The sequence below is a fragment of the Crocodylus siamensis genome, chromosome 2, assembly GCF_052110815.1.
Source record: "Crocodylus siamensis isolate JL-2025a chromosome 2, ASM5211081v1, whole genome shotgun sequence".
NCBI classification, from domain to species: domain Eukaryota; kingdom Metazoa; phylum Chordata; order Crocodylia; family Crocodylidae; genus Crocodylus; species Crocodylus siamensis.
The window spans coordinates 167892843-167906040 of NC_143396.1; the positions used below are offsets into that span (position 1 = coordinate 167892843).

Sequence of the window (13198 nt, forward strand, 5' to 3'; positions counted from 1 at the left end):
ATGCCACACTTCAATTACACACTGTATGAAAAGATAACTTCATTTTGGATTTGATAATAATTATAAAAATATACTTCAAATGACTTCTGCAACATTACTAGTTACAAATAACACATTATTTTAAACATATTCATGCTATATTTAATTATTTTCCCATCAAGTCTCATGAACATTCCAAGTAAAATAGCAATGTTCTCAGCAGATTTATTGATATCGTTCAGTCAAAATATTTCATTGCCATTATGTTCCTTGTGAACATCTTGTTCTGCCTCTATACTTTCTCAAGGCATCCTTCACCTCTTTGTTTCTTAGACTGTAGATCAGGGGGTTCAGCATGGGGATCACAAGAGTATAGAACACAGAAACAGCTTTGTCTTTTTGCTGGGCATAGCTAGAGTTGGGACGCAGGTACATGAAGATCACAGTCCCATACAACATGGTGACAGAAGCCAGGTGGGAAGCACAGGTTGAAAAGGCTTTGTGCTTGCCCTCCACAGTGTGAATACGCAAGATGGCAGAGAAGATGTATCCATAAGAGATGAAGATGATGAGAGCAGTGCTCGTTACCACCACAGTGGAAAAGATAAAAAGCACAATTTCAGTGGCATTTGTATCAGAGCAGGAGAGTTTTAGGACAGGAGGAATATCACAGAAGAAGTGATCAATTACATTAGACCTACAGAAGGAGAGAGTGAAGATACTGCTGGTTTGTACCACTGCATTTACACAGCCACAAAAATATGAGCTAATTACCAGCTGAATACAAACTTTCTTGTGCATAATGGCTGTATAAAGTAATGGGTTACTTATTGCTACTAAACGGTCATATGCCATAGCAGCCAAGAGGCAGCCCTCTATGCTAATGAAAAAACAAATAAAGAAAAATTGGGCAGTACAGCCAGCAAAGGAGATTGTTTTCTTACTTGACATGAAGTTGACCAGTGCCTGAGGGGCACTGCTGGAGGAATAGCAGAAGTCAACCAGTGACAGGTTGCTGAGGAAAAAGTACATGGGGGTGTGAAGGCGTGAGCTGGTCCTGATTAATTCGATCATTCCAAGATTGCCCACCACAGTAAAAGCATAGATGAAAAGGAACACTGTAAAGACCACATCTTGCAGCTGTGGTTGGTCTGCTAGCCCAAGGAGAATGAACTCAGTCAACCCAGTACGGTTTCTCTCCATCATTTATACTTGATGCGTTTTCTGCTGATGAAGTAGGGGGGAAAAGTGTAAAATTAAAAAGGAGATGGGTAGGAGAAAGCCTATCTTCCCCCCTCACTATGAACATTAGCTTAGTTAATTGTATATGGACATCCATGAGCCAGATGCCATTCAACCCTGCTCAGCCTCCTTAAAAACTGCTAATATAAAAGTTGAGTGCGCCCTTCGCCTTGCTGCATTTTGGGGGATTCACTATTAGGACTAAGGTAATGGTGTGTTACCTAGATTAATTGATTTCCTATACTGCAATATTTTGTTCTGCTGCATTTTAAAACTAACCATATCAGTGTGCCACAAATAGAGGTTGATGATTTTGCTACTGCCAGATTTAGAATCAGCCAATTCTGATTTTATTAACTTAGGGTGCTCAGACGTTTGGATCTTCATTCGATCCAAGTTCACTGTGCATGGCCTGGGCACTGTGTGAGGAGCTGTTTGCATGGACTGAGGGATGCCCAATCCACTATGCACTGCTACTTCTAATGGCCATGGTGCTCCAGCACCTCTGAGCACCTGGCATGGGATCCTGAGCTATGACATTGCAGGGGGCAAGCCTGGGCTGCCCCACAACATGCACCACTGCCTTGAGAACTACCTGTAGCTGTGCTATACACGTCTCTTCCCCCTGCTGCTGAGGAAGAGATTTCTGCTGGCATTGATGCATTTCTTGCTGTGTGAGAGGCATGTGCCCACTTAGCTGAAGAGGCATAGGCTGCTCAATAAAGTTTTGCATTGTATACTGCCTCTCTGCATGCTGTGGGGGGAACATGGGGCCAGCGCAGTGTGTGTAGGCAGCAACGGTAGGGGTAGGGGCGGGGGCTGGGTGTGGAGTGCAGACCTGACCACATGGCTGGGGCTGGCATGGTTGGTGGCTCTGCATGGCCATGACTGTCAGCAGTGGTATGTAGCTCTGGGAGGTTTCCTTAAATGGTAGAATACAGTGGGTGGGCACTCAGCTGGAAGCCCCCACCCCATGGAGTAGCTGGTGCTGTTGGTGGCTGCTGGTGGTCATGTATGGCTATGCCTTGTGGTGAGGGCTGGGGCTGCAGAGCTGGCACACTAGGCACTGGTCAGGCTCCCTGAGCTGCTGGTGGAGGGTGCAGCTGAGGAGCTCACTGCAGTGGGCAGCTGCAGGCCCAAGGGGCTCTCCCCTGGTGACTTGTCACCACAAATGCCGATCCAAAGCAAGGGCTCGGGCTGGCCACCTGTGCTGCTGTACAGAACATGGCTGCAGCCTGGGTCCCAGGGCATGAAGATGTCCTTCAGTTGCTGCATAATGGGCATAGACTTATGGCCATCCCCCAAACCAACAATTTTGCTCAGTGATGGCAACCCAGTGTGCCCACAAGGCCTTGGCCTTGTGCCCATGTTCCCACATCAGGGCTGACAACCCCTCATAGACATGGGCATTGGAGCACCCACCCTGCTCAACCTGGACCTGCATTTTCACTTTGCCACAGAGTGCCACAAGGTTGCCAGTTTCCTCCATGGACCAAGTTGGGACCCAGGTGGTGGGCATGAATGTGGGCTTGGGCATCAGTGAGGAAATTACAATTGGGGCTCCTATGCCAGTTCTCTGGGCCTCCACATGGCTGTTCCTGTGCTGCCAGGGCCGGGAAGCTGCCTGTAGCACCCAGAATAGGACCCTGGGTTGTGACTGACAGCTGAGGCAATGCCCTGCAGCACCAGGAGGCTCAGGACAGGCTGCTGGTGGTGGTACATGGGCAGGTGGAGCTCGCCCCAGCAGCCAGAAGCTGCCTGCAGCTGGACCTTGGATGACACAGGCCTGGCAGGTATGTGGCATAATGTTGCCAGGCAGTGGTGTCAGGGGGCTGACAGGCTGGTGAGGCTCACCCATGGCCTGCCCAGGGGTCACAAAGGGCCTGGAGTCACCTCAGGCTGCTGGTGTGCTCCAGGGCTCAAAAGCTCAGGCTTTTAAAGGCCCGAGGCAGGGGCTGCCATAGAGGTATCTGAGCCTTGTTCAGGAAAGGCTCTCAGCCCAGATCCCTGGGGCTAGTCTCAGGCTGGCTCAGTTTCGCTCCTTGAGTCATGTCTACAAGTGAGCTAGATGCACATGTAGATGTGCATGCTTATTGGATAGTAAATTATGCTACTGTGCAGTTAAGCATCGTGTGTAAACCCACCAACTCATAAGATACTTTGGGAATCCTACTGCTGTCTTTAAAATGTAAAGTATAAAAAGTAAAGATATCTATGGTCTTTGTTTTTTGGTTGGGGGGAATGGGAACATGTAATTCCTGAAAAAATGCTAAGCATAAACTTATTCTGATCTAGTTTAAACTTTTTTAGCTAAACCATACCAACCTCTTCATAAATACCACTCTTTCAAGTCATAAAATTAAGAAAAAGTGGATTATTTCAGAGTAACTTATATTTGTTCTTATTCAACATGCCTAATCTGGAAACAAGTAGGGATAACTGAAAAAGTTGCTGCTACATTTGACACAAAATGCTTTTTCAAACAAATGAAAAGTTTCTTTAAAATTTTTTTGATTTTCTTTAAAAAGTTTGAAATAGTGGAAAAAAAAAAAAGATTTGTATTTCCAGAAATCAAAGAGTCATTTATGAAATTCATGTTGTTAAGAAAAAATAAAACAAACAGAAAATCCTTAAGTTAAATAACTGTGAGAAAATAAACACTTCCTCCCTTTTTTGCTCAGAGAAAAACATAATAATCTCAACCAGCTCTTGATTCAATCCTATCTTAAACTGAAATAAGAATATCCACACAGCTCTTTCCATACACTTACATAGCTCAGTATAAGAAGCAGCTTTTGTTATACTGGTACATATCGGAATGTAGACAATCACTGGATGAAACAGGGGTCCTAAATTGAAGCAGTGGGTTTTAAAAAACACCACTTCAATTAAGGGCTGATTAAATCCCCATCTCGTGCACACAATCCACTGACTTACCTGCCTCTCCAACATGGAGGGGAGAGTGAGCTGCCGGCAGGCGGAGCGGTCCATGTGGGTGGGGAGGCTGGTACTTTGCTCCGTGGCAGCTGAGACCCTCCCTAAAAGTCCTCAAAGGAATTTTAGTTTGCTGCACCCCAAGTCAGTTAAGGTGCATTACCCCACCAAATTTCCTATAGAGGCTGGAATTAATGCACAATACACTGTTGAGGCATGCAAATACCGACACCATTAAAGTGGTGCAAAAGCATTTAGTCCGTTTTGAAGTGTCATACACACGCCTCTTGTTTTGTCAACACACGGCCAAGATCCTCACAATGAAACTAGAGCAGACAGGTACTGAAATACACATATAGTCTGCCCTCTGGGGTGTAGTGATATAGCACTTAGAATATGAGAACTGCCACTGACTATGTCAGAAAATGGGCCCATCTTGCCCTTTATCCATTGTCACACAGTGGCAGAAAATTTATGCTGAAAGGCAGAGTGAACTGCATATGACCAATTTTTTTGTTTTTTATTTCCCCTCATTCCTTTCTCACTTGCAGCCTCCAGCATTTCAGGTTCAGGAAGTTCTAATTTAGTGGATGTATCCCTAATTCCCCTGCTCAATAATGCTCCTTTCCTCCAATAATTTACCCTCTTTATTTTCTCCTCATATGGGAGCTTCTCCATACTACTAATCATTCTTGTTCTCCTTCTCTGTATGTTCTCAGGTTCTTCTAGAGTGGATCCAGCTAACTACAGGCCCATTAGCCTGACTTCTATCCTGGGGAAGATCTTAGAAAAGTTTATTAAGGAGGCCATCCTTGATGGACTGGCCCAGGCTAACATCCTAAGGGATAGCCAGCACGGGTTTGTTGCGGGTAGGTCTTGTTTGACCAATCTCATTTCCTTCTATGACCAGGTGACCTATCACCTGGCCGAGGGAGAAGAGATTGATGTCATATATCTTGACTTCAAAAAAGCTTTTGATCTGGTATCCCATGATCACGTCTTGGCCAAACTGGCCAGTTGTGGCCTTGGCTCCACCACGATCCGCTGGCTGGGAAATTGGCTTCGTGGTTGGACCCAGAGGGTTGTGATTGATGGCGGGTGGTCCAGGCTGACCTGGACAAGCTCAGCAAATGGGCAGATGAGAACCTGATGGTGTTTAACACCGAACAATGCAAGGTTCTCCACCTTGGGAGGAAAAACCTGCAGCACCCTTATAGGCTCGGCAGTGCTACATTGGATAGCACTACAGAAGAAAGAGACTTGGGGGTCATCATTGACCACAAGATGAACATGAGCCTGCAGTGCGATGCTGCAGCTAATAAAGCAATCAAAATGCTGGCTTGCATCCATAGATGCTTCTCGAGCAAATCCCGGGACATCATTCTTCCCTTGTACTCGGCCTTGGTGAGGCCGCAGCTGGAGTACTGCATCCAGTTTTGGGCTCCACAATTCAAAAAGGATGTGGAGAAGCTTGAGAGAGTCCAGAGGAGAGCCACGCACATGATCAGAGGTCAGGAAAACAGATCTTACGATGATAGGCTGAGAGCCATGGGACTCTTTAGCCTGGAAAAGCTCAGGCTCAGGGGTGATCTGATGGCCACCTATAAGTTTATCAAGGGTGACCACCAGGATCTGGGCGAATGTTTGTTCACCAGAGTCCCCCAAGGGATGACGAGGTCGAACAGTCACAAACTCCTGCAAGAGCATTTCAGGCTGGACATAAGAAAGAATTTCTTTACTGTCCGAGCCCCCAAGGTCTGGAACAGTCTGCCAGCGGAGGTGGTTCAAGCACTTACATTGAACACCTTCAAGAGTAAATTGAATGCTTATCTTGCTGGGATCCTATGACCCCAGCTGACTTCCTGCCCTTTGGGCAGGGGGCTGGACTCAATGATCTCCCGAGGTCCCTTCCAGCCCTGATGTCTATGAAATCTATACGTTTGTTTTTTGTTTTTTTTTTGAGGTGTGAGGTTCAAAACTGGACACAGGAGTCACAATGTGTATGGACCACGGATTTATAAAGGCATAATGATACTTTTAGTTCTGTTTCCAATTTCCTTATTAATAACACCTAACATTTTGTTTTCAATTTTTATGGCTACTGAGCAGTGAACTGGTGGGTTTTTTTGTAGACTGTCCACAACGACTCCCAAATCTTTGTCCTGTGTAGTAGTAGCTAATGTAGAGCCCACTAAGGTGTAGGTATAGTTTTGGTTATTTGGACCCATCTGCATTACTTTACACTTACCTACATTGAATTTCATCTGCCATTTAGTTATCTAGTCAATAGTGCCAGTGGCTGTTGTAGTCCACTTTGGGCTTTGCTGATTTGAGTTATTTTGTGTAATTTGCAAATTTGGTCACTTCACCGGTTACCCCTTTTTCCAGATCATTTATGAATATGTTAAATATCGGTGGTCCCAAGAATGATCCTCGGGGGACCCCTATGTTTACTTCTTTCCATCCCCAAAGCTAACCATTTATACTCACTCTTTGCTTTCTATTTTTAAGACAATTTCGAATGCATGAGTGAACCTTCCCTATAACCCCATGACTACCTAACTTAGTTAAGATTCTCTGATGGGAGACAGTTAAAGAGCCTTTTGAAAATCCAAATATAGTATCTCAACTGGATTGCCTTGATCTACCTACATATTTACACCCTCAAAGAACTCCAGTAGGTTGGTGAGGTATGATTTCCAACCTTTGACAAGGCTATATTGTTTCCTCCAGAGCAAGTTATGTTCATCTGTGTGCTGAACAAGACTTTTTAATTATTGTTTCTACCATTTTTTTCAGGAACAGAAGTTAAGTTAACTGCTCTGTATTTCCCTGCATTCCCTCTATAGACCATTTCTGAATATGGGAGTCACACTAGCAACCCTCCAGTCCTTTGGTACTGAAGCTGTTTTTAGTCATAAGTTGCATACTGCACTTAGGAGTTCAGGAATTTCTGATCTGAGCTCCTTCAGGACCCTAAGATGTATGCCATCAGGTCCTGCTGATTTTCTCCTGTTTAGTTGATAAATTTCCCGTATTAACTCATCTATTGAAACCTCAATTTGGGTCATCTTCAAAGACTTCTCTCTAGAAAGGAGTGTACATGGGGAGGGAGTCTCTCCAACATTGCCAACAGTAAAAAAAGATGTAGAGAATCCATTAGTTTATCAGCAATGGCTTTTGTCACCTTTTATTACTTTTACAGACTGATCATCCAAAGGACCAGTTGACTCCCTGGCTGGTCTTCACTTCTGAACATATTTTAAAAATATATTACCTTTGTGTCTCCAGGAAGTTTCTCCTCAAATTCTTTCTTAACTTGTCTAACTGCACTGTAACATTTTTTTGCAAGAGTTTCAATGTTTTTGTTTTGTTTTGTTTTGTTTTTATTCATTAGGATTTGACTTCCACTTCTGGAAAGAAGCCTTGTTTCTCCTTTTTCCCCCTGCCACTCCATATTAACTCTGTCTGTTAAGGCATCTTGTTACACTACCAGTGAAGCAAGTTTGAGCCCTGTTCTGCAGACACAAGATTGGCCTCAAAAAGGCACTCAAATATGAATTCTAATGGCATTGCCTACTTGAATTCTATTATCTGCATGTTTAGTGTGCTGTTATCAGGGTGGTGTATTAGGTCTTTAAAGCCCAGGTGGACTCTAAGTGGTTAATTCTACATTCATCCAGGCAATGAATTTTCCAACTTACCGTTTTACCTGTGAAGGGAAGAAGATAAGTGCTTGAGTCTGGTGAAGACTGCTTTGGATCAGGGGAATTTCCTTGATACTGTTTATGCTTAAGTAGCATCTGGGAAGATAATTCTTGAAGGGCTGTTGAACAGTGAGCTACCAGGGGACTTGTTAACATTTCCCTTTATGTCTCCTGAGAGGTGGCACAAACAGAAACAGACTATTGTTTTTAGAAAATGCATAAAATCTAAAGTGTTCCAAGTGGTCATCTTTTCTTTATCATAAAGAGGCTTGTTACATGGGACAACTCTTTACTGCATGTCCCCAGGAGAATATCTGTCTCCTTGTCCCCCCCGCTCCAGTGGAGAGAAGTCCTGCACGCACCTTATACCTGGCAAGCTGGACATCCTTCTATTGCAGTGGTGTGACCTGCATGGCCCAGCATGCTGCAGAATGGAGACAAACTGCTTCACATGTCCACCTTTTCTCTGCTTACATGCCATGAAGGAGCCCCATAGATGCTGCTATTTTTCCTGCAGTTTGTTGCTGCAAAGGGTTATAGAGTACTTTACAATTGCTTTCTCTCTTGCATGGGAGTGAAGGTTGAGATATGCTATGAATCCCTGGAAACTTTTTTCTAGTTATCATCTACCATAGGACACAAAGTTCACATGTAAAAGGACCTGTGAAGTGAACTTGTAACCAAGCTGCAGATCCAAATGTTCATTGGGCTTCAGCTGGCCTGAAGCACCTAAGTCACAAAGTGGATCAAGATTGACCCTGCTCTGGCAGCAAGAAACAGGTTAGGTGGCAAGGGTATATGGGCAGCAGATCACGATTCTACCCTGTCTCCAAACCACGTTGTCACTGCCACAAAATCCCAGAACCAGCCCCAGATCAGCTCTCCACCCAGTCATGTGCCCTGCCACCATTGCTTGGGCCAGTCTCCATGGAAACCCTGGTTCCACACTGTCATTGCCCTGCCCCTCCTGGGGTTTCCATGGAAACCAGCTACAGTGACATGGGCAGGAGCTGCTGGGAAATGGAGTCCAGCCACTAGCTAGATCTGCCATTTTGCTTCCCCTTGTCCAAGATCTTTCTTTTTAGGGAAAAGGTTGGGCAGGAGTGAGTGCATCCTGCAGATGAGTGCAGGGCAGCGCAGATGGTGAAACCATCAGGGCTTTGGCTTCTTTGATCATAGGATATTGCTCTAAGAAGAAGGACTGCTAGGAAGAGATGGGATAGCATATTCACAGGCAGGCTTACTAACCTAGTGAGGAGGGCTTTAACCCTCATCCTTTCTCATGAAACCATAACTGTTGTTGTTCTTGGTAGGGTGACAATATTTAGATCTTGGGGAGCACTGGATTTGCAGCTGAATAAAGGCATGACCTATGGCCTAGCAGAGCTGCTGACCACAAGACAGAATGATATCTAATCCAGCCATTTCCTTATGCTAAGTAACCATCTTAACTGTGTCAACCATATTCTGAGGAAAAAGCAGCAAGTGAATCTGTGTGAGTCTGTGTGCTATGAATGAGGTGACGTTTTAGGAATGTGGAAGATAGTACAACACAAGACAGAAAAAACAGCAAGGCTAACCGCACCTTGTCATGTATCCACAGATGCATCATGAGCAGGTCCAAGGAGGTGATCCTCCCCCTCTGTGCGACATTGATCAGGCTGCAGTTGGAGTACTGTGTCCAGTTCTGGGCACAGCACTTCAGGAGGGATGTGAACAGCACTGAGAGGGTCCAGAGGAGGGCCATTCACATGGTTAGGGGGCAGCAGGGCAGGCCTTATGAGGAGAGGTTCAGGACCTGAACCTGTTCAGCCTCAACAAGAGAAGGCTGAGAGGGGATCTGGTGGCCATCTATAAACTTACCGGGGGGACCAGCAGGGAATGGGAGAGTCCCTGTTCCTCTGAGCACTACCAAAAGTAACTAGGAATAATGGCCACAAGTTGACCGAGAGTAGGTTCAGGCTAGACATCAGGAAGCACTACTTCACAGTCAGGGTGGCTAGGATCTGGAACCAATTTCCAAGGAAAGTGGTGCTCGCTCCTACCCTGAGGGTCTTCAAAAGGAGGCTAGATAGTCACCTAGCCTGGGTCATTTGACCCCAACATTCTTTCCTGCCCATGGCAGGGTTTGGACTTGATGATGGCAACATCCTGAGGGATAGCCAGTATGGGTTTGTTGCATGTAGATCATGCTTGACCAATCTCATTTCCTTTTATGACCAGGTGACCTATCACATGGACAAGGGGGAAAAGATTGATGTCATATATCTTGACTTTAAAAAAGCCTTCAGTCTGGTATCTTATGATCACCTCTTGGCAAAACTGGTCAACTGTGCCCTTGGGTCCACCATGATCTTCTGGCTAGGGAATTGGCTCTGTGGTTGGACCCAGAGGGTGGTGGTTGATAGAAGTCAATCATCATGGTGCCCTGTGACCAGTGGAGTCCCTCAAGGCTCTGTCCTTGGACATATTTTGTTCAACCTCTTCATTAATGATGTGGATATTGGAGTCAGAAGCAGACTGGCCAAGTTTGCCGATGATACTAAACTTTGGAGTAAAGCCTCCACACCTGAGGACAGGGCAGCAATCCAGGTTGACCTTGACAGGCTCAGAAAATGGGTAGATGAGAATCTGATGCTGTTTGACACTGAAAAATGCAAGGCTCTCCACCTTGGGAGGAAAAACCCACAGCATGTCTATAGGCTTGGCAGTGCTACGCTAGCCAGCACTATGGGCAAAAGGGACTTGTGGGTCAGAATTGACCACAAGACTAACATGAGCCTGCAATGTGATGCTGCAGCTAGTAAAGCAAGCAAAATGCTGGCTTTCATCCATAGATGCTTCTCAAGCAAATCCCAGGACGTCATTCTCCCATTGTACTCCACCTCGGTGAGACTGCAGGGAGTAGTGCATCCAGTTTTCAGCTCCACAAATCAAAAAGGATGTGGAGAAACTTGAGAGAATCCAGAGAAGAGCCATGCACATGATCAGAGGTCAGGAAAACAGACCGTACGATGACAGGCTGAGAGCTATGAGACTCTTCAGCCTGGAAAACTGCAGGCTCAGGGACAATATGATGGTCACCTATAAGTTTATAAGGGGTGTTCACCAGGATCCGGGGCAATGTTTGTTCACCAGAGCACCCTAAGGGATGACAAGGTCAAATGGTTATAAACTCCTGCAAGACTGTTTCAGGTTGGACATAAGGAAGAACTTCTTTATTGTCCGAGCCCCCAAGGTCTGGAATAGCCTACCATCAGAGGTGGTTCAAGCACCTACTTTGAATGCCTTCAAGAGAAATCTGGATGTTTTTCTTGATGGGATCCCATGATCCCAGCTGACTTTCTGCCCCTGGGGCAGGGGGCTGGACTTGATCAACTTCCGAGGTGCCTTCCTTCCCTAATGTTTATGAATCTATGAATCTGTGAATCTGCTCAGGTCCCTTCTGACCATACCAACTATGAAATTACAACTATGAAACTATCTTTGCTTCCAGTTTGCATTGTGGCCTAGCCAAATGATGAGGATGGCAATGGTAGCCACATCCAGCATATTGAAAAATAGTGTAATTGGCCACCTGCTGATTTTCTGTCTGCTGGTGGTCATATGGACCAAGTGGTCAAAGTTATCCACTCCTCTATTGTTTTTATTGTAGTCCTGGATGATATCTGTTTTCTTAGCTCTCTGCCCACTGACAGGTCACGGTTCATGCTTGAAAGCAACAGCACAACTTTGGACTTCTTTGGAACATAGGAAACTATGGTGAGTTTCCTATCAAAAGCAAAAGTGAATGAAAAAGTTTCTCTTCTTTGATTTGCTTGTATTTAGTTTGGGATATCAGCCTCGTTTTTCTGAATTGTACTCACCTAGGTCAAATCCTGCTGGAGTGCTCTTTTTGCTAGGTCAATACTTGTGAAGAAATTGTCACCCACAATATTCTTTCCCATCTTGTACCAGGGATGAACCAGTTTTTCAATTTCTGGGGTACCAAGATTACCTTGGCATGGAGCTTCGGGTTGCTTGCTGGCGTAGATGTCCCCAGACAAGGGAATGATGTTTCTGCATGACAGCGCCACAAAAATTTCAAGCCATATTTGGGAGCAAGCTGGGCATATACTGTCTGATGGGACAGTGACCCCTGAATGCAATGAGCTGCTTATCAAGTGCTGGGTGTATTCCTGGAATATACCATTTCCTGAGCTGGTCCACAAATTGTGTTCAAACCTTTCTGAAGGCAGCAAGCGTGTCCACAGCAATCCTTTCCACCCAGCTGGCTTGGGCTAAGGTGCAGCAGTGCCTCCAGCAACCAGGTGCCCCTGCCCCATCTCTCTCCCCAGAGCCTGCACTATTCAGCCCAACCCACTTGGGCCCTGCCTCACCACTCCTTCTGGCTCCACACATGCCTGGAGCAGAAGGTGACCACAGCAGGGCCAGAACCATGAATGGCCTTTCTGACCCTGGCCACTGGAGAGGGAGCCAACTGTGCTTACCCTCAGGTGAACCCTTTCCCTCCTGACTTCACCACAGTGTGTGAAACTGTTGGGTGTGGCCAGGGGCCAGGGTGCTAGATACCTGACCCCAGGCTCTACCTCAGAGGTACCTCCACCCCACTGCCCCCCAGCCTGGGAAGACACACAGAGCATACTGTACATAGTCTGCACATGGAAGAGGGTGGTTTATTCGTGCTGGGTTGAGTGATTTGTGGAGTGGCCCTATAGATTGGGGGTGAGGGAGGAGGGGGTCTGTGGTTTGGAAGTGGGGGCAGGGTCTGTTGTGAGGAACAACGGGTGGAAGGGCTCTCTTGTTCGGGAGGGAAAGTGGAGTGGCTCTGTTGTTGGGGAGGAGTGGGGACAGGGTCTGTGTTTGTGGAGGGGAATGCAGTGCTTTTCAGAAAACTGTGCACACTGAGCATAGTGCTGGGGGTATGTAGTATAGCTGGAGTCCATGGCTGGCCATCTAAGTTACCTACATTGAGAAGTGTGGGAACAATTGCTCTACCTGTGCTTTTTACACATGATGCCCTTTCCCCCACTTCCAGTTGTGAAGCTCCCCAGTGTCTCAGTGTGGGGTGTCCATCGCTGTCGCTGTGACCACAGCTGCTGCTCCCAGTGCCAGGTGTCTTCCTCCCACTGTGCCTTCTCCACCCAGCCCCACAGAAAATTTCCCCCCATGCCTCACAGTTGTTATGAAGCATACAGGCTGTGATAATGACTGAGGGAATTGGTTTTCATAGCATCAAGGTGGGTGGTGAGGGTTGAGAGCATCCCTTTAGATGGCTGAAAGTGCACTCTACCATCACATGGGTATAGCCCAGGTACATGCTGAAGTATGCCTGG

General features: G+C 46.1%; 1 protein-coding gene across 1 annotated transcript; it reads right to left on the reverse strand.

Moving 5' to 3' along the window:
- Window positions 1-240: 240 nt before the first annotated feature.
- On the reverse strand, window positions 241-1185 carry LOC149871168 (olfactory receptor 5AR1-like). Its single transcript, XM_090034582.1, has one exon. The coding sequence runs from the start codon at window positions 1183-1185 to the stop codon at window positions 241-243; it is 945 nt and encodes a 314-aa protein (XP_089890708.1).
- Between the last annotated feature and the right edge of the window lie 12013 nt (window positions 1186-13198).

Coding starts and splice junctions, on each gene's coding strand:
- LOC149871168 (XM_090034582.1), bottom strand. CDS start 1,185: ATGATGGAGAGAAACCGTACTGGGTTGACTGAGTTCATTCTCCTTGGG.